Source organism: Neolamprologus multifasciatus, chromosome 3 (assembly GCF_963576455.1).
Source record: "Neolamprologus multifasciatus chromosome 3, fNeoMul1.2, whole genome shotgun sequence".
In the NCBI taxonomy this organism is placed as follows: domain Eukaryota; kingdom Metazoa; phylum Chordata; class Actinopteri; order Cichliformes; family Cichlidae; genus Neolamprologus; species Neolamprologus multifasciatus.
Window position 1 is genome coordinate 44,713,484 of NC_140441.1, and position 24,879 is coordinate 44,738,362.

The following is a 24,879-nucleotide window of genomic DNA, read 5'->3' on the forward strand; positions in this document are numbered from 1 at the left end:
CTTTGTTAGAGTTAGCAGCATGAGGTGGAATTGCAAATAAAGTTATAAATGTCCATAGGATCTACCATAGAAAGACAACTTCAGCTAGCTAATAGTTAGCTGGGCTATTACTGCCTTATCATAAACATTCAGGGCTGAATGATGATGCTGTCTCATGTGTGAGATTCAGGGACCCATTCCAGCTGTTCTAGCTGTGCAAGGCTGCACTTTGAAATAGTAACTGAAAGACTGTACTTTCAAAATGCCGTGACATTTGGTTGAGATCAAAGAGCACACAGAGGTCATACTGCACTGAGTCAGTAACTGCAGATAGCAGCAATGGAATTGAAGCTATGTTTATTGTTGCCCGGTGTTCCTTGTGTCATGGCATTTATTTCTCATCCAAGATGTTAGTCAGTCACTTTGTCAGTGAAACAGTGAGAGTAGACACTGTGATGTGTCATGCTTGGCTGAAATTGGGACATAGAGGACAATGCAAGAGCAACGTGCAGTCGAAGTTGACCTTAGCAATAAATGCAAAGTAAATGGAAATACTGGGAATAGTAAAACAAAAAGATGAAGAAGAACCAAGAACCTAAAAGAAGTCTAGATGCCTTTGACTCAAGCACTTGAAACATATGTAACCAGGATGGCAGACATATTGTCTTGTATTCTGCATCTTTAGCCGATGCAGGAATATGAAAGGACATGAAATGAAGAAACATTTTGGATGAGCAGCCCAAGGTAGTTCAGCTCATTTGACTTAAGCACTTGCCATGACCTGGATGATTAAGAACCTACACAAACATTATTGAAGGGTTTAAACTTACTGAGCTGAGGGAAAACAATATGTAACACCCAAACTATACCTGATGAGATTAAGTATTTCTGCTGTCAGCCAAGCATCTGTGCTACTGATCATTGCCTAATTTGCTTCATTGGCTTTTTTATTTCTGTCACTGTTCATACTGACTATTAAGTTCAGTGTTAGTTTGAAACACCTTCAACATCAGAGACAAGGGTTCAGTATTTTTTAACCATTTGGTTTCAGTGTTCAAGATCACTTTGTGGTACAGTGGAGATATGAATGTCACTTTTTAATAAGGTTCTGTATTTGAATGAATGAGTAGATGAAAAGTGCTCGTATTCTTAGGCTACTTTCACACTGCAGGCGAAAGCGCATCAAATCTGATTTTTTTGACCCTATGAGACCCATATCCATCATGGTATGACAGTGTGAACGGCACAAATCTGATATTTTCAAATCCGACCTGGGTCACTTTCGTATGTGGTACTGAATCCGATACATATCCGATGTTTTAGAAAGCGACTGCTGTTTGAATGGTCTAGTCGCATTAAATCCGTCTTTTACGTCACTGACACAAGACAGACGCCAATTATCAGCGCCGGAGAAGACATCGCGAACGCTTCCTGGCCATCCAGTGAAACTGTTGGGAAGACAACGTGAACATTTTATTTGTACTGCAAAATCTGCAGATTCTGACAGAAATCTGCAGCTATCCTTTGAAGCACCGCTCCTCTAAAACAGCAATAAGGATCATTATTAGGTTATTTACATTATTACGTAAATAACAAAATAACTTAAAGCAAAAATTGGGAAACGTAAAGTCTGAAGTCTTTATATTAAGGGCCATCAGTCAAACAATACTGTTTGGTCTGGGTCTAAACAGAGCGCGTTGTGTGTGACATCTTCTTTTGCGCATTTGGGCCGCTTTGAGCGTTCACACTAGAGCACGTTTGCTGTCGCATTTTATTTGTAGTGTGAACGGGAAGACAAAAAAATCTGATTTGATCAAAAAATCGGAATTGAGCATTAAGACCTGCAGTGTGAACGTAGCCTAAAGCACTTTGAGTGGTCGGTAAGACTGGGATGTCAGTCCATTTACTTTAAAGTTGAATATATTCTGAGGTAAACTTTTGATTTCAGTATCAGATGACGCAGCATTTGTGCCAGTACTTTTGTCTCTTACAGTATGTATAACTGAGCTGTAAAATCATGAGCTGCATATAGATCCCATTGCTGTTGTGTTCTAATAACCTGTGATGCAACACAGAGCTTGATGTATGTGCAATCAACTGGATTGCAGACCATAGACCATATTTGTGTGTCTGCGTGTTCATACTGCCACAAATTTATTCCAGCCTTCTAAATGAATCACATCCCTCACCTGACTGGTTCCTGGAATTGCGAGATGAGCAAATGGAGAGAGCATTAGAGGTAGGATAATTTTGAGAAAACATATGGACTGTAGGTAGCAAAGATATAAAAAAGCAGCTCTCCCATTATCTAAATCTGAATCTGCATGAGATTCAGCCACAAACTTCAACCCTGGCTGACCAGCTACAGCCCCATTCCTAAGTAAAAATCAAATTAGGCTCTTTCAGTCTCAACTTCCCTCCAAACCATTCCTGAGCCCCCCTCTTCTTCCTTGATATGCCAGTCCTGCAGGATACTGAATAAGATCATTCTCCTCCCTGTGCTGAGAAAGGAAGGATTTGATAGCAGTTCTATCTCCTTTCCGCCTCTCTCATACTTTCCATGTTTGAATTTCAATCCTGTTCCAGCCTTTTATCTTCATAGTTCTTTGAGTTCCTAGGTCAGCTTCCTCTTTTCTCTCAGTTTCAGTTCAAATATGAACTTCTGGCATAGCATCTGCACCGTCAATCAGTTTTTAAACAGATGGCCTTTTGTTTTTCTGTCAGTAACACCTAGACTTGGAGTCTTCTTGCTTTTTTTAAGTACATTTCTCTGCCTCGTTGCCTCCTCTTTCCATCTGCTGTCCATTTGGTTGAGACAAGCATTAAGCAGGGTGTTAGCCAAGAAATATTATGTTGACATCCTGTTTTCTGGTATCCTACCCTATTAGAATGACGCAGCAAAGTGGAGGAGCCTCAGAGGTGTTGTACGTAATCAAACTGCTGTTACAGTAAGATGAAATCTCTTTGCATGGAGAGCAAAAGAATGACTCAATTGCAATAAACCTCCACCTTGTTTTGTTTATTCTTTCCATAAATCACACGTGTTTTAGGACAAGAAAAGCTGCCAAGAATGAGACAATTCTGCTCACTTTCAGTAATGGTGGTTTTTGTTGCCATGAAAAAAGACAGAATAAGGATCTGGTATTAAGAAAATTACCCAAAAGACTGTGGAACTTAACCCCATAATGAATGGGATGCTTTTTAAGGTTTGCTAGTTTGAATCCACGAAACAGCTTGAAAAATCTGTCAAGAAAAGGAAAACTCCCTCTGAGTTCCTGTTGAGGAAGCCACTGACCAAATGTAATATTTGCTCTTAAGGATGGAAGTAGAAAGCAGACAACTTACCCAAACAATTCAGTGCACACAGTGTCAGTGTCAGTCAAATCAGCTTCCACAGCCAAAAATGAACCCAGACAGTCCCCAACACTTGACCAGGTCACATATAGACCAGCAGTTTCACAAGTCAAGAAACAATCCACACTATGCCTCAAAATCAATATCACAGACTCATTCATCCTCACTGTGACAACTCCCTCCCATCACACCGCTTTGTGGATTCTGACAAGCTCTGGAGATAACATGTTGCCTCCATACTAAACACACAAGGAGCTCCATGCTTAACATACAGGCCATCATACACAGTGCTTATGGAGAAAACGTATTGGGTGAATTTGTATAAATTCAGGATTAAGCCAAATGTCATGAATGTATTTTAAATCCTTTTTGTCAAAAGGATTTTATGTGTTACTCCTGCAGTGCTCTGTCTGAATGGCAATGTCTCCACCTTGTGGCTAAATGATAAAACAACCTAATTTTTGTAGTTTAACAGAAGCAGTTTCCCTTTGTCCCTCATTTAGCTTTAGCTCAGCAACACTCCTGAAACTCAATGTTCATTTTGCAACTAATTTATAATGAGGTAATTCTGCATTTTCTAAGAGTGCTTATGTATATAAACATAGATGCTAACACAGAGGTCTTTCAATGAATGTGTTAGGCATAGGGAATAAATCACATCGTTCATTGAATGAAAAGAACATTTAAACTGCAGGCTTGAAAGCATACTGGTTGCCATCTGAAAGCAATGTATTGATTCCTCTTCTGCTTTGTTAGAAGGTGTCTTTCTGGTCTGCATTTCTTAGGAGACATTATAAATTGTAACTGCTGCAGTATGTTAATGTGTTTTCATTCTTCAACAGGCTGGCGAGAAGCATTACCACCCCACATGTGCACGCTGTGTCCGGTGTGAGCAGATGTTTGCAGAGGGAGAGGAAATGTACCTGCAAGGTAGAAGCAGCCTTCATATCTCTTATTATAGCTCCTACCTGTCAGGATAGGCAGTGTAGTTTTTCCTGCCTAACCACAGAGGATCCAGTGCTAAAACTCATGATCTATTATTAGACTAAAGCACATTACTTTCTATTCTTAGGCAATAAGAGCTCATTTTCTAGTCGCGACATCACTTTTTGGTTCACCACGTTCTCTTTTCTCTTTTACTCTGTGTCATAAACCCAATGTGTGTTGGTGAATAAATCAGGCACATGTGTGCTTGAGTCACATTAGTTTAGTAACAGAGATTCTGTCAGCTGCTGCTGTGATTAACACAAGGCAGACAGTAAATTAATTCAATTATTTCTGATTTAAAAAGCATAAAACATATCTCTCCAATTTATGAAGTAATGAGTTATGCATATGTGCTTCTCAGCCACAATACTAGCCTATTACTGTCAAGGCTCCGCTTGTGAGACGGGATTTGTTGGGGTGTCCTATGATGTCAGGTACCAACTTATTGGCAGCAGATCGTTTGGGTCTGAGGGTTTCAGCCTGGAGCCACCATGGATCTGGCTGTTCTCATGCAAAGTCCAGTGGTGATTTTACTGCTGCGACTCATCAGGGAATTTTATAGTCGTGACATACTGTATGATTTAAATCAATCAAATAGTTCATTAAACTAAACCATTTTTGTAATATTTGACCCACTTTCAACAACATGAAAGTGCAAATGGTGCTGTCTGTCTCTCTGTCTTCAGGATCGTCTATCTGGCATCCTCCATGCAGACAAGCAGCCAAGCAGGAGGAGAAGAGTAAGGTGGGTGGTAAAGGCAGTCCTGACAGAGATATATATATATATATATGTGTGTGTGTAAATAAATGACAGAAGAGATAAAGCTCTGATACTCCCTTGTCATGAATTCCTCAGAAGTTAAAAAGGAAGAGTTTGAAAAACCTCTGAATATAGCACAGTCAGTGGATGAGTTTAGCTGCTTTTAATACAGAAAGTGGAATATCACAATAAGCCCAAAAACAGTTTCAAAAACTGAATTTTTCATAGTCCCAGGAAATTATAATGGAGGTCTCCAACCTTCTTATGTACATGAAATAGTGAGCAGGAGGAAAATTTGGGTCTGTGTTAGACAGTCACTGAGGTTTCTTTCGAGTTCTTAACATGAACTGCTGAACTGCAGTTTCAGGAGCTTTTTGCCCTTTTTTTTAATCCCTACAAGCTACGCAGTTCACAGTTCAATCGTTATTACAAATTTTTGTTAAAAAGTTCTTTTTTGTTTTTAAAGTTTGTTTTTTTCCCCCTAAATAGACCTAATACCTAAAGTAGATGTACCAACACATCCCAGTGTCCACTGCAATATTTACTGAAATAAAAAACAAGAACAATAATAATTTAGAACATTTTTACAACTCATCTGGCATTTTTTCATTTAGCTTTCTAAACTTGAACATTTCATAATTTGTTACATTGTAAATAAAAATGTTCATCAGTAAGAACATTCCTATGAATATTTTCATGTCATTCCTTTTGTTGTTGCTGGTCCCTTTCAGTCATTAAAGTAGTACAACAATTTATTCAGACTATAGAGTAATAACAGAAACAAAAATGTCACCAACAACAATGCATAACAAGAATCACCATCAAAAGAAAATTGTGTGAAGCTGAAGTTAAATAAAGAGAAATGTAATTGAGTCAGTTTTAAAAAAAAAGGTTCTGGTTTGAGCATTGCATCATCCATTGTCTGCCCTTCCTCCATCTCCCTTCCTCATTCCTCATCGTCACCCCTCTCCTTCCCAGAAGCAGGTCCGGATACAGCTCAATGATGGCCTCGAGCAGCAGGTCGGTGCTCCTGTACGTCCCCGCAACCAAAACCCCACTCAGTTCCCCTCGCCTCACAACCATCTGCTGCATGGGTTGTTTAGAACTGACAACTTAGTGCTGCATTTTCTTCATGCAGTCACAGCAACACAAAGTGTTAAAGTTACATTTGTTACTTACTCTGGTGCTATGCAGAGCTGACATATGTGACTAAAGAAGCTGAGGATCTGTCTGCGCATGTACCCAGAATGGTCCCCTGGGCAGTTATGATTATGATTGATGTGGCAGTGGCCGCATCCATAGAGGGCAACACTCACACAGCTTGGCCAGACAGAGTGGATGCTTCTGTCTTCTTTCAGCGTGCTAAAAATATCAAACACAACTGTTACGATTCTCCAAATATTTAATTTGCCGTATGATGGAAAGTTCACTCTCTCTCATTCAACTTGTGACTTAAACATCATCGGTACTGATCCCAGTACAGCTTCACTAATACAGGCACTGCGCTCTCTGTGTTAAGTAGGTATTTGCTGTTTGAATTTTTGAGGAATTAAAATGTGTTCTTTTATTGTTTGTGTTAAACAAAATGCCCCTGTAATAACAGAAAAATGAAGTTATGCAGAAGTGGAATTAAAAAGGGAGATCAGAAGATTTAGATTCTCTAGCTAACTCACCTCAAACTGTTTTTTTATATAAATAAAATTGATAGAACCTTTAGAAGTGATATTTAGCATATTTCTGAACTTTTTACTTTGTACTCCTGCTTTGAGTTTTTATGCTAAGCTAGGCTAACCGGCTGAGTCTGAAGTGTGATCATAATATCAACGCTAACTGTTACAATTTACGTACACTCATCTATGATACGGCTTAACCAGGTTGATTGTCATGAAAACAGTGTTGGAGAATTACAGTTCACCATTTGTCTGCTAAATATTCAGCATTGGGTTAACATTACTGTCGTCCTTCTCCATGGTTTAGTTCCCTCTTGTTGCCATCTTCTTGATGTTGTGTCTAACACATATTATCTTTTCAGTTATACTTTCAAGTGTGTTTTTTTAAGTTTGAGTGTTTGCAATATTTATATAAAGCCATTGGGACTGTTAAGGCATGAACAATAATGCAGCAATAAGGTAAACACCATGTACATCAAACAAACGAACAAAATGTTCCCCAAAGGTAGTTTAAGGAGGAGCTTATTTACATCTGTTTACAAATTTCAAGCAACTTGAAGAGTAACAGTTAGTCAACGGTATAATGACATGACAGTGTCCCCTAGTGGTCAAATTATGACGGGCACAAAGCAGGACTAACATGATGTAATTCTACAGATGTTATGGTTTCTCTTGGAGAGTAGTCTTATCTTGGATCTGATTGGCTGTTGGATGGATTTAAAGAAGACTTGAGAAAAGTATAACAGGGATGACTAGTAATCCTTGTTTTCTGCTTGTCCATGTCCACAGCTGGGCATAACTCTAACCTTAAAGGAGCACAGTTTTTGTAGAGAGGTGACCTGGATGGATGGGCGAGTTGACATATAATTGGACTTTGACTTTAATTCTGTTTTTATTATTACAATGTTAACGTTTAAAGCTGCACTTTTTAAAACATGACTGTGATACGACTGTGGTCTAGCTTCTTGACTTATTTCACTGTAAATGCAAAACTTTGGGGGTTTGAGTTTAAGAGGACACTTCTCTGGGAAGACGATTGTTTTTACTATTTTTTATCAATAATGATGAAAAAACTTGCAGCAGTTGAAGCAGCCATTCAGGATAAGACGTTTATAGGATTTTCTGTGTTGTTACATTACTACCCTAAAGAAAAGAAAGGGCAGCTCTGAATAATAAAAGAATGTATATGATATAACGCTGTATATAATATATAGAGATGGACCAATCCGATATTACGTATTGGTATCGGTCCGATACTGACGTAAATTACTGGATCGGATATCGGAGGGAAATAAAAAATGTAATCCGATCCATTAAATATCAAAAAAGCACGTAGCACATCGCAGCAGTATGCGTCACGTGATAGAGCGCCTGTGTGTATTTGTAGCCTCGCTACCAAACCAGCATTTCATCTCTGAGGAAGTTATACCAGAGAGAAGTAAAGCAAATGTGTAAGTTCATCTCTGAATGTTAGTAAATCATTCCCACATTAAGATTAACTACCGATATATGGAGTGACTGCCTCTCTCTCCCCCTCCCTCTCCTGCTGCTACTTCAATCATGAAACTGATCAATGATCAGCTGATCGGCTTTTCTATCACGAGTCCGTTTCTCTTGTTTGTGTGCTTCTCGCCAGAAAGAGGAAACCAGCGGCTGAACAACAGCAGCACGTTTAAGCTTGATAAGCTGTTGTTAGAATTTATTTAATATTACTTTCTACACCAGGATCCTTTTCTACGTAGCTGACGGCTGGTAACTGTGCAGGGGCGGATCTAGCAAAGTTTAGCCAGGGGGGCCGATAGGGCATTAACAGGGAAAAGGGGGCACAAAGACATACTTTTCTTTCTTATTCTCATTTAAAATGTCTAGCTTTTAATAAATAATTATCCAAATCTTACACCCAAAGTTTTAATCTGATGTAAAATATATAGAAGTCCATTACTGTATATAGTAACTGTTAAGTCTAATATACCCTAGTAAGCTATTGTACTTTTTCCTTTGGGAAGGTACCATCTGTGAATTCTGCAATTCTGTTGAAGAAAGATGTTGAATCTATTTAATTATTCTTGAAAAATAATTTATTTCTGTGAATTTTTCCCACACTGCATCAAATTAAATTTGATTACGTCAATTAAGCATCATGAGGTGGAGGGTGGGTGGTTCCCTATTTTGTTTTTTGGGTTTTTTTGGGGAGTTTTAGAACCCTATTAGTTAGGTTGCTTACTCTTTAAAATACCAGAATAGGGAGGATGGAGCAGGTTTAAGTTTATTAGATTGATCAGTTTTGCTGAACTATGAAATATTTTGGGTGCAGTGTATTTTTTGCATACAGGTATAACAGAATAGCTTTAGTGTTTTTTTTTTTGTTTGTTTTTTTTACTTGAGTGTGAACTTATACAAAAAGCAGCAAGATATTAAAAAACAGTTTTATTGATTAAAAACACACTATATCGGATTCATATCGGTATCGGCAGATATCCAAATTTATGATATCAGTATCGGACATAAAAAAGTGGTATCGTGCCATCTCTAATAATATCTTACTACGCATGAGGTTGAATGGATGGCAGTAATTACATGAATGCCACCTTTCTTAGCCTGTCATAATTCAGTGTGTTTAAAACTGCTGTGTGTGTGTTCCAGGTGACCCGGACTTCATCAGAGAGCATCACCTCAGTCCCGGCATCCAGCGCCTCGGGCTCTCCCAGCAGAGTCATCTATGTAAGACTGCATCACCTCTAGTCACCCTTAAGGGAGCAACAGATGACTTTTGTACCTCTGCGCTCCTCCAAGTGTCAGTAGGATGCAAATAAAAACTAAATCTGTCTCCTGTCTGCTGCCAGGCCAAGCTAGGAGAGGAGATGCTGGACTACAAGGACCTGGCAGCCCTTCCAAAGACCAAGGCCATCTATAACATAGATAGGCCTGACATGTTGTCTTACTCTCCCTATGTCAGCTACCCATCTGATGAGAGGCACTATGGAGAGGTAACTCCGACTCCATTTTCATTCGCTGCTGTGATGAAGTTTTTCACTAGTAATTCTTCGTTATCCGTACTCCGTTATGAGAGTAGAACAATACTTCTATAAAACAAATTTAAGTTTCAGTAAAATTGTAACTAAAGGGGTTTTAAATGGCTCAGAAAGCAAGTAAACATAACTTTGGTACAGTAACAAGAGTAAATGGGATTCACTACACACATTCTTACCTGCTTAACTGTTAATGAGTGTCAGCCAGAGACTAGCCAAATATGGGCGATATGGAGCAAGTGTTTCTGTCCTGATATTGTTTGTTAAGGTGAATTTGAATGTATGCAGCATATAACCAGACTTAAACTGAAAACCAGAGGAATGTGTCTTTTTTTCTAATGATTTAATACATCCAATCATCCTTTTATCTCTAAAGAACTGATTTGTTCACAGGTTTCTTTCTGTCTCACTCCAGTGAATGAATGCAATTTGAGCGAGAAACCTTCCTTGTGTCGCTTCTTCCCTGTCTTTTTGTTTTACTTTTCACCTCCCTCATCCTCCATCATCGCAGTGAAGTCATTCATTAATGCCACACTGACGCAATCCTTTGCAGTTCAGCCACAGCTTCACAGCCCTGACCTTATAAGCTGAACTGTAAACTTCCTCATTCACTCATCAGCAATGTCCTTGCATTTGGACATCATTGCTCACTCCCACTCTCATTGCTGGTTGGTTAACTCATATATTCTCACATATGAGTTTTTCCTAATCATTGGCTCTTTCCCCATTTTCATTTGCAGTCTCCCCAGCTGCTTTCTCCTACTCCTACTGAGGTAATGTGATGCACTGTGTCTCAATGTGGATGTAAATCATACTTCATCAGTGCCTTCTTGTGTGCTTGTGTGTGTGTATGTGTTTGTGGACACAAACAAGTTGTTTGCCATATTTGGGACATAAGAGTTTTCTAGGGTAATTGACAGTTTTAAATAGTTTGTGGGATGTGTTTTAATTGTTGGATTATGTGCAGATATGATAACATTATACTATGTGTTGAGGGGGTAATTTAGCCATTTAAATCAGCTGTGTTGGATGAAGGACACATCTAAAAGCTGCAGGACACTGGCCCTTGAGGCCTGGAGTAAAGCATGCTCTTTGGTTTCCCTGCCAAAGGCTAATATCAGTAGTGCAGGATTCATTTTCTTAGAGTCACAGTTTGTCAGTTTCAGTTCTTGGCGGATTAGTATAACAGCACAAGCAATAAAAATATATGTAATCAGATTGTTTTTAAAATAGAACATGCATGTTGTTCTGAAAGTTTGAAAAACATCCAAACCATTTGCTCCATTTGTTGATACATATTTGAAATGAGTTCTGCTCTTAATCATAACAATAAGCGCACACATTTCTCCTCACTCCTGTTATGTTGACGTTATGTTATCTTCGCTCCTTGGTGTGACTTGTGCAACATAACTGAGCTGCCTCACTATCAATATTTTAGAAATATTTTCTCTGATGTTGAAATTAAGGACTGAGTGCATAGAATGTACTCACTCTGTTTTTATCTTCTGTGTTCAGGGTGATGGGGAAAAATCACCCCGTCAACGGAGGCCATCGAGCCCCAGCTCTAACAGCTCCCTGGGGGGCTATGGGCGGTACACCCCGTCTCGTTCCCCTCAGAACTACAGCCGACCAGGTATTAGCAAAACCCCATAATCCATACATCACTGTGGCCTTATGAAAAACTGAAAGGTCTTACTGTCCAATTATGTCCAGGTTTAACCTGTATTAGATCCAACAGTTTATGGCTCAGTCACACTAGACTAATAATAGGACAGAGGGTGCTCACTGAGTGCATTACTTTTTTATTTTTAATTTATAAATGGTTGTTTTTGGTTGTATTACTATATAAAAGTAAAGTTGCAGAGTGCCACTGTTTTCACTCGGTTGACTGCAGAATTAAGTAAAGTCCCAATACAAAGCTTGCATTTGCACCATTATCAAGTAAAGTACAAGTGCATTAAAACTGCAGGGATAGTCTTGACAGAACTTGACAGAAATACCAAATTTATTTATTATTTAGTCAAACATCTCAAGCTGTGCTGTATCATATACATGTAACATGCTTTACTCTCGTCATAGACCAAACACACTCTCCCAACTTGGTGGTCTGTTTAAGCTACACATCTTTCTTACATGTTAATGCTGCTGCACAGCATCACTGCTTGCTATTTGAACCCCTCCACCACCCCAGCGTCCACCTGTATGCTCTTCATCAAGTTATTACATATGTTTAGCGTAGTTGCAAGTAGTGATAAGATAAGCCCAGGAACTGTTTTCTTCTGTGTTCTGTAATATATATGTATATCGGGCCTGTTTTCTTTTGTGTATATATATATATATATATATATATATATATATATATATATATATATTACTTTGTGGTTTCTTACCCTTTTTCCAAACAGATTTAAAGGCTTTAAAGAAACTTCGTATCCTAATAAGTTTATCCTATGCTTTGTACTCTCCTGTGATTTGCTTGGATACCTAGGACCAGAGATATACCTTGCCGGTAGACACAGCAGCCAAGCTTTACCCCCAGCCCTCATGGGGGGCATTAAGTACCCCTCCACCTGGGCCAGGAACACATCCTCCCCACCCATGTACTATTCTGGTGGGGCTGAAGGGAGCAGTGGTGGTGGTAGTTGTGGCAAGTACTCGCCTACACCAACAGGTGGTAGTGCAGGCTTGTCTTTACACCTAAATCCCACCACCCTGGCTTTGCTGCAGCAGCACAACTATATCCCTTACTTTAGAGGTATTAGTGACTAAAGACTAAGACATGGTCCAATGCAGACAATGGACTACTTGCTAGAATCATTGCTGCTAAAATTTTAAAAAGACAAAAATAATAAAAGCCAACTAAAAATCTATATATTTAAATATTTAAAAGAGACTTTAACGTGTCCTAAAAGCTGGTTTCCAAGATGCCCGAAAAGAAGCATGGAAACCTGGTGATTCAGCAGCAAACCAGTCCTCTCTGTATTCGACTAAGATCTAAGGTCTTACAGAATGGAGTGCTGTGACCAATGACCTGACTTCGCATGGGTTTACCAACAGTTTAACCGTGTGCTGTAAACTCTCACTGTGTGTCTTTGAGGACCTGGATTTACCATAGACTTATGAGCCATAATGGGAATAGACTATACTGGTGTGAACTGCTGTAAACTTTGGGTCACTCATGAAACTTTATTTTCATTCTGTATTCTCACTGATTCTTGAACTAAAGCCATGAAACCACTGATGCGGTTTTCAGTGTTACACATCCCTGAAATCAATATCACAAACCAGTACCTTTCACATTTCCCTCGCATAATGTAACCCCTGCCCGGGGGCTTATTCAACAAGCTCGCTTTCCTTCATCCCCTGATCTCCCTCACCTCTCAGGGTTCAAACAGGACCCCCTACCTGACCCTAAACCTAGGACATCCCTGCATCTCAGTTTACCTCCTCCTAACGGTAAAGACAATAGCAGTTCTGTTCTCTGTGTTTCCTCTCCCTGTAGTGGAATGGATAGCAGGTTTTGTGATGTTGTGTTCTGGTATTGTGGTGTTAACAGGTTTCATGGGATGCATCAAGGCATATTTTTAGGACTGCTCCTTTTTTCTCATTCTGCTTGCCCTGTTCACTTGTGTCTGTGAATGTGGTTATTGTTGTGCATGGTTTAACTCCTTGTAGACCTGTTTGTGACCCTGATACATCTGGTATTAACTTTTAGAGAATGGTTAAGGGCAATTCATTTTTGCACTTGTCTGTTCTGCTTAGCTATTTTTCTTGAATGATGTCTTGTTCATTGTCATAATACAGTCTTTATCACCGTGAATTTGATATAAATCTTGAAGACTATGTAGGTTTTCTTACTTGATGATTGACAAATGGTAAATTCCTAACACAGAATCATTGGAAAAGTCTATTGTGTACGTCAGAGATCTGCATTGTGTCAGAGAGGATTAAGAGGATAAGTAGCAGCTTGGTGCTTGCTAATCAAATACCGTACACTTGAATAGTTGGTCATTGGCAAGTGTGTCCAAAACTCAAAGCTCTGGCAGTTTATTGTTCAGTAGTATTCAGGTATATGTTAACACAATACCACAATCTGGGAGTGGAAGGAGCGCACACACCAGGAGCTACATCACAGACTCTATAGGTCTTGCTTAACATGTTACATGTTGAAGTTTGTAATAGTACAATAAGAAAACACTAAACAAGTATGGCTTGTTTGGAAGGATGTTCTAAAAAGAACAAGCCAGCATGGCTTGGGTTTGAAAAGTTGCATTTGAACAAACCACAAGACTTCCGGAACAATATCGTTTGGACAGATGAGATCAAAGTGGAGATGCTGGCCATAATGGACAGCATGCAACAGGAAAATGATCCCAACAGATTGGCTGAAAAAGAAAAGAACCAAGGTCTAAAGACAAGTGAAAGTCCAGACCTCAAACTGTTAGATATCTTAAGAGAGCTGTGCATGAACAAATACCCACAAACATCAATGAGCAGAAGCAGTGGTGAAGAGAAGCAGAACAACATTTTTCTTAATAATGCGAGATAGTGATAAAGTGCTCATGTGCTCATGTGTATGTTCAGTTTTTCACAGGACTGCATCAAGCTCTGTGAAAACTTTCTTTTTCATATCATTGCATCTGCAGATGTTGTTAATTTTTCCGCAACAGGACCCAATAAAATGTTCCATGACACGGTTTAAAAAAAACACTTGGCTTAATACCACCAGTAATCAGTTGATTCAGCAATAAAACCATAAACACAAACCAGTGCACTAGTGAATGTGGAGTCTAGAGATATTCCCACCCTGACACTTTCAGGCAATCATACACGTGTATAAAAAGATGTATCACCCACAATAGATAATAATATATTAATTGATATTAATATACCACTTAACTTACCATTTCAGTTTTGCCCTACTGTACCTGCTCCATCCAATAATATGAACATTAAAACTCATGTTAGCAGTGTTGTCTGCTTGTGCCTTGGGCTGCATTTGGCTGCTGTTTTAAACGTAGTTTTATGAGCACATCCATATTAGTTTAATGGGTAAATCAATGGGAAAATAAATGGATAATTAGATAAGCTGCTAATAATCTTTTTAGAACTATATAAATTTAAGGTTGAGAAAACTCTTGTACAATGGCATTATCAGTTTGACTTTTCCAGTCGTTTCAGCATTTAGCACTATCAGAGAGAGCCTGATTTACTGATGGCTGAAGGGCATGCAAGGTCACAAATGCCCACTCCTTCAAAAGGCTGCACAAGGACTATTGAGCTTACTTAGTAGTTTTAATTTTTAATGCAATCTGAAGAGTACTTGTAGAGTGATTTAAGAGGTGGAGACACATTTTGCACAGAAAATCACGAGCACTTGGGCCAGGGTTTTTTTTTCACAGTGGGATGAAGAGGCTGAGATGGGAACTCTTTTATGGGGAAGATGAAAGAGAGGAGTAACACAGAAATGAAACAGACCAAGCAGACTGAGCTGTAATTTGGGATCGGGTTTCCAGTTGCAGTGGCATGCAGCGTAGTGTTGCCTTAGAACTGCTGTTTGTTTTTATGCAACAGACTTGTGTTTTAATGATGTTTTATTGTAGTATTAAGACTTGCTGTCAGCTGCACTCAAGTTATCCAGATGTTTTGCTCTGCAGATTGGCCCCTATGGGGCAAAACGTGTTTTGAAATGAAGTGACACTGATGAAGGATATTTAGGAAAGAACCTTGTAAGGATGAAAAATGCATGTTTTCGTTTTAATCCCCAGATTCCTTGTTAATGATCCCAAGCCGTCTTTTATATCTTGTTTTGTGTTATTGGTTTTTGATTAATGAATGACTTTGCCATTGTGTAATCTGTTCAGATAAACTGTAATGCATCTCCTCCCAAACTCTCTTAGCCTCATGTCTTAGCTCCAGATGTTTGTATGGATGTTCTGCCCTACATTTAGACCCGCACTAACAGTACTATTGTGTGTATGTGTGTGTGTTTATGTGTGTGAAGGGGATCCACTTAGACTTGCGTGACAGTGATCTCATCCACTTGCATCCAGATCCCTGATGATAATTCCTCTGCTTCTAAGGGGAGATGAGTGTGTGTGTTCAGTCAGCTAACACTCTCACACAGAGACACAGTCTCAGTTCTTCCTCAAAGCTCTGGATGTAGAGTGTTTATTACTTTTGGCTTCACTGTTGTCAGTGACTCCATCACCCAGCCTGCTTGTGTTGTAACAGTGGGTGTGCCCTGGTTACGCAGCACCCAAATGCATGCAGTCAGCAAAATGCATGTCACATTGTTACACTTAGCACATGGAAAATGTTACGTGATGAGAGGTCATCCGCCCTTCAGGTGTGCTATGATACTGACTTTTATTGTCTTTTTTACATTTATATTATAAGGTAAAGACCCTACAATAATAAGGTCACTTATAATTCAAACAAAGATTTGTAGTAGATGTGTGGTAGAAGCTTTTCAACAGCTGTTTCCAAACATTTTGGAGGACTTTCTGAAACCATAGAGTAGCATAGGGTTGACAACTGGCCGGACTCCAACGGCTTTATATGTTCCAAGTAAATCGCTTGATTGGTTTTTAATAATGACTTCTACGGCATCAGAATAAACAAACTAAAAACAAGTTCCTGCTGTCCTGTGCAGAGTTGCAAGAGGCCTTTTCTATCTTAATGTGCGAGCCCTCTGACATGGCAGACATGTAAAGAACTCTGTGGACATCCCACAATTGGTACTTTTAAACTGGCCTCATATGTTGACATAATTTAAAGAAAACTCTTGAATTAATAAAGTTTTGTATGAATGTCTTTATGCGAGGTAAATTTGACTTGTAGTGTAAAGCTGGCAGTAAGACTGAAAAAAGAGTAATAGAAAATGCCAATCTGAATCCTACAGGCTGAGATGTAAGTGGCCTAAGATAAATGAGCATCTGAAACTCTACTTTGCATTTAGCTTCTTAATGATACTTTGAAAGGAAAGTACACTAGGCGACATACATGTCTTCCTGTGCTTGGGAATACCAGTAAATATCTAAAAATATCTCATCTGGGCTGATGAACAACATAGTGTAAGATTATTTACATTAAAGTGCTAGCAAGAATTATTTATAAATCTCATCACTTAGCAGGTAGAAGACCCAAATAACATCCCACAAAAATTAGATTATTCAGGATATAATGAATACAGACACTGTAAATGGCTGGGTTATCAAGTCACTGGATAAGGTATTATAGTAATAGCTGCATGTCTGAGCTGTATAAGTAACCTTACCATAATACTGTTTTCTGCCCCCCCCCCAAATTCCCTTGTTTTCCCCTTCCTTTCCCAAAACCTTTCCCCTTTGCCTTCCATACTCAATGCCCTCCACGTTTGGAGGTAGTGAAAGCGGTCGGAGTACCCCCAGCTTATCCACCTATTCCGATGGCAAATCCCCCTCATCTGCTTCTACATACGTGGCTGCTCCCCGGCATTTCCACATACCAGGTAGGCCATACAGGACTGCTTAGCTCACAGCTCAGCCTACAATTTTCACATCATACCGCTTTAGACAATAGGCCATCATTAACTGTAGCCATTATAGAATCCAGATCAAACTAAACTAAACTAAAGTTGCTGTAATAATCTGTTGTGAACTTAGGTTTAGGTTAGATTAACTGCAGCAAAGTTGAAATCTCAGCCAGTGGAATTCACACACTTTGGGTGTCTAGTTTGTCTTATTCTTTTATTCATTTATTTAGTTATATAAAATGAAATTAATTCATGCAATTTCTTTCCATGATTTTTGCACAGAAAAGCTTTTGACACTATTAAGAAGATCAAAGACATAGAGCTCGATTATTATTTGAACGAGTGTCAGTGTCTCTATTAAGCCAGTGGGTTCTTCTAAATGGCCCGAATCAGCTTGATGAATGCCACCAGTAAATAACTATGCCATGTAAAGCTACATGTTCTGCTGCATTTGTAGGATAAGTTTCGTTTCCAGTTATTTCATACATGAGTTCAAAGAAATCCATAACAGCAGAGGCAAGTTTGTCTTTACCTGGATGGAAGGCTTTGAGGACCAGGCAATTGGTAACATTGGCAAGATTCTTCTTACTCATAAAAGAGACACTAATTATAAATTTCACAGGATTATTATGGTTTTTTCATGCAGACTATTTTAGCACATTACTTCTTTATGTTCTGTTAGGCTCTTGGACTTTAATTCACAGTGTTCTTACTGTTTACTAATTTCAGAATAACTGCACAGAAATAATCAAACAGCAGTGACACAAGATCCCAACATTTGGAAAAGCAGTCACATTTTAACTGTGTTGTCTTCGCTGTTTCTCAAAGAGGGAAATGGAAAAATAATTCCCATTGTCAATTATACTGTCAGTCATGGAGAAGGGGGGAAAAAACCCTCATGCTGGAAGCAAGTTATCCACTTCATGGCTTTCACAGTCATTGCTCTTATTGCTTTTATATGGATATTGTTTCAAATGCTGACAGGCACTGAAACAATCCAGAGAAATGACCAGCATCTGTTGTTTTATTGTGAGTCCTGTTTCTGCCGTGTCTTAATGTGTGACAGTCGTTACTACGCATCTCCATCAGAGGCCTAGACAGGTTCACTGACACTAAGATGGATTCGATCAGCTTTAGGGGATAACACACAGTCCTCATCATTCTGCAGAGGTCCTTTATCGAGCACTGCAGTGTTTGCAACAATTCTTGAACAAACCTTCAACTTTGGGTTTATGTTTAATGTTTATATTATTAATTTAGATGCCATTTTTTAATGATTTTATTTGACATTTTCTCAAATCTGCTAATACAAGTGGACTTTTTGATGCCAGAGGATTATGTGTGGCTGCTGATTTTAATCTTTCAGTATCATTCAATTGTTCTGCATCAAATGACCCGCCATTCCCCTTAAACAGTGACCAATACATTTATGTGTTTTGAATATGTTGCATGAATTTAAAATTGCTGATTTATCTGAGGTGCCAAAATGAAAATGACAAATGACTTGTGTTGAATCAGCTTTCCTGTTCCCCCGTTTGCTTCTTAAATATATCTCATCCCGCAATAACTGCTAACTCATGCTTCTTTTTCTCCATTTTCTCTTTCTTTCTCTACCCTGCCCATGTTGGCTTCTTCCATTTTCTTTCTTCTGCTCTGTTCCCATCTTCAGAGACTATGGTCAAAGATAATATCTATAGAAAACCCCCCATCTACAAACAGCATGGTACAGTCCACTTCGTCCTTAACACTTCTTTATCTGGTCTGGTCTCTGCACGATGTGTTGCATGCTGCCTGTCAGTCACGTCATTCATTCCAGTTCTCCTCCTTTATGTTCTAAGAATTGCGCTTGTCTAGAAGGCTCTATGGATCTACATGCATAGAACTGGTGTACTTCACCCAGAATCCATGATTGTTGAACAATTGGATGGTGGGCAATGCTATGGCAACAACAAAATAAAATAATCATTTTAAAAAACCCTCAAAGTTTCTGATCAAACATTTTAGGTGTGAGTTACATGATGCTACCTACAGTATGACCCTTCTCTGAGAGCAGATGGCCTTGCTTTTACTAAAACCCAATTGGATATTCTGCAGTGTAAAGGTGTGGATAACACGTCTCTTAGTTTAAAGGCTTACAGATGCAGAATATTGCAGTGGATCCCAGAGAATTCCTGTAATCCAAGCAGTGTGTCATGAACAGTGCAGTTTGCAACAGATAAAATTCCTGCTGAAATGTCAAACAGAAAATGAAATGTATGATTTAGGATAATTTATTATTCTGGATATTTACTGTTTAGTTTCTATATAGTTTGAATGCCTTTCTCCATTATTCTGTTACTTTTTGTTCCTTTAAGGGGAAACAAGTATTTAATGTACCTCTCTATGTTAGCCAGCGTTTCAGAATATGCTAACATGTTTGCCTAAAATTGCTTAAAAACGTCTTTGACTTGTGTTCACTGTTACCGAAATCATTTACCGCAGGCTTTTGGGAACTATCCCATTTAATGATGGTACTGGCACCTAAAGGATAGCGTATGTTAAATACAGTGTTGGTCAAGTTACTTGAAAAAAGTGATTAGTTACTTTACTACTTATTTACTTACTTAGTTACTTTTTAAAAACATAATAAACACTCTGAATAGGTAATAAAGCAAAAGACCTTTCAGCCCAATTCTACTTTTTCTACATAATCCATCATATATAATGGAGTCAAATAAAAAATTTCTTTTAAAAAATTGTTTTATTAGTTTTAATCTTTTAACTTTATGCACATTGCATCAAGAAAAAATTATAATCAACAGTCTTTGACTGGAAGAAATTAGTTTAACATTTAAACCTATTTTCTGCATATTACAACATATAAAATAAAATAATTTTTTATGTTTATACTCACTCTTTCAAATAGATGCAAGTAAAACACAGCAAAAAAATAAATCAATCAAAGAGTCCTGTCGCTCCTAAATCTATTTTCATCTGTTTAGCACGAGTGGGGCGGCTGGAGGTTTGCCCGGTGCCACAGCGGTCATGTCAGTGGGGGGATCCGGGGATTTCTCTCTGAATTTCACATTCCCGTGGCAGCGTGCTTGGTCCTCGCTCAGATTTGAAGTTTAATTTTTCGCTGTGGAAAGAGGTTTTCTTCCCACGCAGAGTGTACACTAATGTTTTTGTCACTTTTCACAGAATCAAACTCAAAGTAATATCAGTACTTCCACGCACTCCATTGTTGATCTGCGCACGTCTGTTACCACGGACGTTGCATGTTCGTGCATCATTGTCATGAGACACTCTCACAAACAAACTCACAGTTTAGTAATGCAGTAATGCAGCATGCTTAGGGGAAAGTAACAGTAGTAGTAATCCCTTACTTTACACGTTACTTGAAAAAAGTAATTGGATTATGCGTTACTGCCCATCTCTGGTTAAATATCGGGGAGTCCCGATCAAACATATATCCACATTTGCTAAATCAACATTGTTCAGTTCAAGGCAGGTTATCTCTCGTTTTGGGTCTGTAGGTAACATTGTTACACAATGTTATAATTTATTTTTTACCAATTTTAGAAATACCCCTAATTTCAATATCTCACACAGTGAAACATTGATTATTCATCTTCCTAATCCAAACTATGTGGGAGTGGAGCTGTTTGGGATTTGGGCCCATGGGTGTTTTTTGCTCATCCTGTTCCTGCATGTGTGCACTCATTCCACCAGCTCATTGGTTGGTTTCATTGGTGATGCTGTAACTGTGTGTACACTGTGAATGGTCAGGCACATGAATCATGTTGTGTTAGTATGTTCGGTTAGTATGGTGAAGTGTCTCTGTGTGTCTCTACCCTAATCATTGTGTTGTGTACCTAAATTATATTTTTTGGTCTACACTTCTAGTAACCCTAGACTATGTTGCATACTTTAAGAAATCTAGTCTAACTTCACAGGGTCACCCAAAATGCATGAACACGGGACTCCAAGGAGCTAATGTCACCACTACCACACAAGGATATCATCGTCACTACCAACAAGTAACAGTGACATCAACTAAACTGGCTTGATTGGAAGCATTCAAGCAGACATTAGATCACTGACAAAGTGTACTGTTTGCCAAAAAAAAGAAAAACAACTTTACTGATCTCCTAACTGCCTTTAAACTTGATGTGATGTGTTTTAGCTTAAGTTCATTTTCAGTGGGCTACACCTACTTTGTGCGAATTGGATCCAGGTTTTTTAGGGGTCATCTCTAAAGTTTTAATGTTTTACACATTCTTGCGTATGAATTCACTTAACATCATAATGTCAGTATGTCAGAAACATCACAAGTAGTTCCACATGCTAATATGATAAGTTTACAACAAGGCTGTGACCAACACATTTTAAGATTTAGTTTCTCTTGGCCCCACAACCGGAAGATATACATTAATTAACACTGCATTGGGCTATCAAGTGCCTATACTCCTGAAATTGTCTTGTGTTGCATTCTAATAAAACAGCTACTAGCCTGTTCCTCACTATGACCTCAGTCACACTGGCTTAGATACCATCTTTTATAGCCCTGCCAACCAAGATGAAATTTTATGAAAACACTTGCTAGCGCAGAGATAATAAGTGTGACGCAAATAAGAAAAAGAGAATGTTTGCCTTTAGAGTAAAAGTTGTGCGTCACAGTTTTAACTTTTACTGCGAAGTTCTTTTGATTCTGGTTTGTGTTGCACCTGTTTTTGAGTCGGAGAGTAGCTGACAGTAGTTGACTTCTTATCTCTAGCAGCAGCCTCCACTAACTATTCTCCAATAGATATTTTTTCCAAGCAATCTGTGATTGCCAGGAGGTTGCCAATTGGTCCCAAGCCCTTTCTGACAGAGGTCATGTTGAAAGTTTTGCTATTCGGCGTTGCTTTTTTCAGAATTGTGAAATCGTTAACAGAGAGATTAAGGATAAGTATATAACAATACTATTACTTATAAGTAAAAGTAATAAAATAATGTTGCACTTTGTGTTTTGCTTCCAGATGACGGTTTATTTATTTCAGTATTAACTACAGGACTGGAAAATTAAATTCACCAAATACAAAGAGTTGATTCTTTAGAGGAAATTGTTGCCCTTGGCCATTGACACATAAATTTGAAAGCTGAAGTTTGGTTCTTGAGTAAGATAGATTGTCAAAGCAACATTACGATTCTCTTCTGGCACAGTAATGATTCACAGGAGAGTTCATGGTCATCTGTCATTTAGCAAACTGGTTATAAATGTAAAAGAAATGCTTTTGGGGGTCAGATCTAGCCATTTCTATCTATCCTCATGAGACAAGGGATATACATACAGAGTTTTATGGTGACTAGACTTGTAGATGGCCAACAAGCCAATGTCCCACAGTGTACAGTGTAATCCTTTAGTTAAAGTATGAATTTTCTCCATTTTTGTAACATTGTGCTTGTGGAGCTCCCTGTGGATGCTCTCTATGGCCGATGATGTCATGCAAAGGGGTCCAGGGATTAATAATGGTGTTAATAGTGCAGCACAGGGGAGCCGAGAGAGAGATAATCCAGCACATTAACTGTCACGTCATGTAACATCTGACTGTTTTACAGCTTCTAGAACATCTTGGCAGGATGGTGAGGATAGCAAGGTGGGTCTGTGTGTACAGTTTCTGTCTTTATCCGTCTTTCCATATCTGTCTCTCTTCAAGTCATTTTCTTAAACTTTACAAATGCTGTACATCCATTCACTAATTTACTAACTCATACTTTGCCATCATCCATCACCTCTTTCCATCTTTCTGTCCTTTTTTCTCTGTCTCTTACTTTCTCCTTGTAGAGGACCAGTTGGATGATTTTGAAGAGTGAGATTGATGGTCAGATTGACATCGACCCCCGCAAATCAACCTGCAGTCTGCCCACTGACACTTCCCAACCTAGTGAGTATCTATTAACAAGCTAGATGCTGAACTAGAGCTGACATAAATGAAAATAATTGTCTTTGCTTTTTTTTAGATTTCCCTTACAATAAGTCTGCATCTTTACCTGGCTATGGAAGAAACGGCATCTACAAGGTGAGCAGACAGATTCTGATATAGAATGGCCATCAAGATGCACAATCTCAGATCTTTGGTAGATTAGCCAAAGATCTTATTTTAAAAGTGTCTAAGAAGGTCAGGTTTAATTTTTTAACAGGACCTGTGTTACTGAGACTTAGCACCGGAAACGCCGAACACTGAACAGTTAACGGTTAATGCCTAGCACCAAACCAATTCACATTTACAGATCAGATGTCCTCACCATAGTTTGGAGCATGACCAGAATTACTGTGACAATGTGCAATACACTTGCAGTTTTGTTGCCTTTCAAGTGATTGCTTCAAAAATGGAGACCAGGTTTGTGACCACTCGCAGTCATTGCTGTCTTCAAAGCTATTTTGGTGCCTCAACATGGTGACTGGGATAAATCAGCAAAAATCACAAATATTTTACCGTCTGTTGCAAATTTCATGCACACAAATTCACATTAACTACTTACGTTCAGTGATCAGTGAAATTTGCACAGATCTGAAACAGAATTTCCTTCACAAATAGTGACAGTAACTGTGAAATGACAGACTTTGCTTGTATGTAGGAATACCAGCTCACTCAAGTCCCCTCTGGCAAAGAGAGGTAAAACAGACAAGCTGCGCTTACTGGCACAGAATGACTCAGATTAACTAACGTGTTGGAATTCTGTTTGTGTTTTTAAATTAAAGCAGTAATTTTCAAAACCTTGTCAATGGTTCTGATACTGACTGCAGTCGGCTCAAGTCAGAGCATAGTTGTTTAGAGACAACTTGCCTTCTACCAGGCAACCTGGCAAACACTTCACATTGCAGACACCACAACTACTTGTGATCAGTGATCAGATTTGAAAAAATACATTCAAATCAGTACCAACAATGGCTCCTACTTGCAATAAAGTTGCCATCCTGTTTCTACTATAGTTTAATTGAGCAAATATAGAACAAATAGATGTCTGGATCTGACAGCTTTTGCCATTTAGACCACTAGCTGGTGCTGTTTCCCATTCAGGGTCTCCATTTCTATGTGATAACACCATGGCTCTATCAAACCAACACTTTCCAGCCTTGTATAGCCTCCCACTCACTACTAATCAACCCAGGAAACCTCAGAGTAGCATATAAACCATTTAAATGTTTTGCTCTACCTTAAAAATCAACCTCCCTTTTCCCACAGCGTTGGTATCAAATTTCACAGGGCCAGTCAGTACCATTCAGTCCACACAGGCAGTGCTCTGGTTTATTTAGGACTTTGGGGGTAGTCTATGAGCCACTGATGCAATATAGCTGCTCTCCCTCAGTGTTTATTGATGGATAGAGGACAGGCAGACAAAACAGAACAGAAGAGGAAATGAAAGCTCAAGAGCCACAATAGAGTCATGGCAAACTATATTGAACTATTTTTCACATGCTGAAATTATTGTTAACATGGTGGATCTAGTGTGCTACAAGTACAATCAAGTGAATGAGACTTACTATCATCGGCTGATTGGAGAGTTTAGTGGTGCACAGTGAGGCCAGATGTATAAAGAGACTTGGATGAGATGGTATGC

The 24,879-nt window shown here is 38.8% G+C and overlaps 1 protein-coding gene across 11 annotated transcripts in view; it reads left to right on the forward strand.

Moving 5' to 3' along the window:
• Positions 1 to 24,879, forward strand: part of ablim2 (actin binding LIM protein family, member 2) — a 92,696-nt gene that overhangs the window by 56,490 nt on the left and 11,327 nt on the right. For 2 of the 11 annotated variants that reach the window (XM_085155424.1, XM_085155423.1), the window contains exons 7-19: positions 4,176 to 4,263; positions 5,007 to 5,065; positions 6,059 to 6,112; positions 9,394 to 9,471; positions 9,594 to 9,737; positions 10,520 to 10,552; positions 11,295 to 11,412; positions 12,268 to 12,534; positions 17,164 to 17,271; positions 18,965 to 19,018; positions 22,876 to 22,913; positions 23,102 to 23,201; positions 23,278 to 23,336. In XM_085155424.1, the coding sequence (XP_085011550.1) occupies positions 4,176 to 4,263; positions 5,007 to 5,065; positions 6,059 to 6,112; positions 9,394 to 9,471; positions 9,594 to 9,737; positions 10,520 to 10,552; positions 11,295 to 11,412; positions 12,268 to 12,534; positions 17,164 to 17,271; positions 18,965 to 19,018; positions 22,876 to 22,913; positions 23,102 to 23,201; positions 23,278 to 23,336 (1,200 nt within the window). Of the gene's footprint in view, positions 1 to 4,175; positions 4,264 to 5,006; positions 5,066 to 6,058; positions 6,113 to 9,393; positions 9,472 to 9,593; positions 9,738 to 10,519; positions 10,553 to 11,294; positions 11,413 to 12,267; positions 12,535 to 13,163; positions 13,236 to 17,163; positions 17,272 to 18,964; positions 19,019 to 22,875; positions 22,914 to 23,101; positions 23,202 to 23,277; positions 23,337 to 24,879 lie in introns of all 11 variants that reach the window. The other 9 variants (XM_085155434.1, XM_085155425.1, XM_085155426.1 and 6 more) reach the window with 9 other exon arrangements.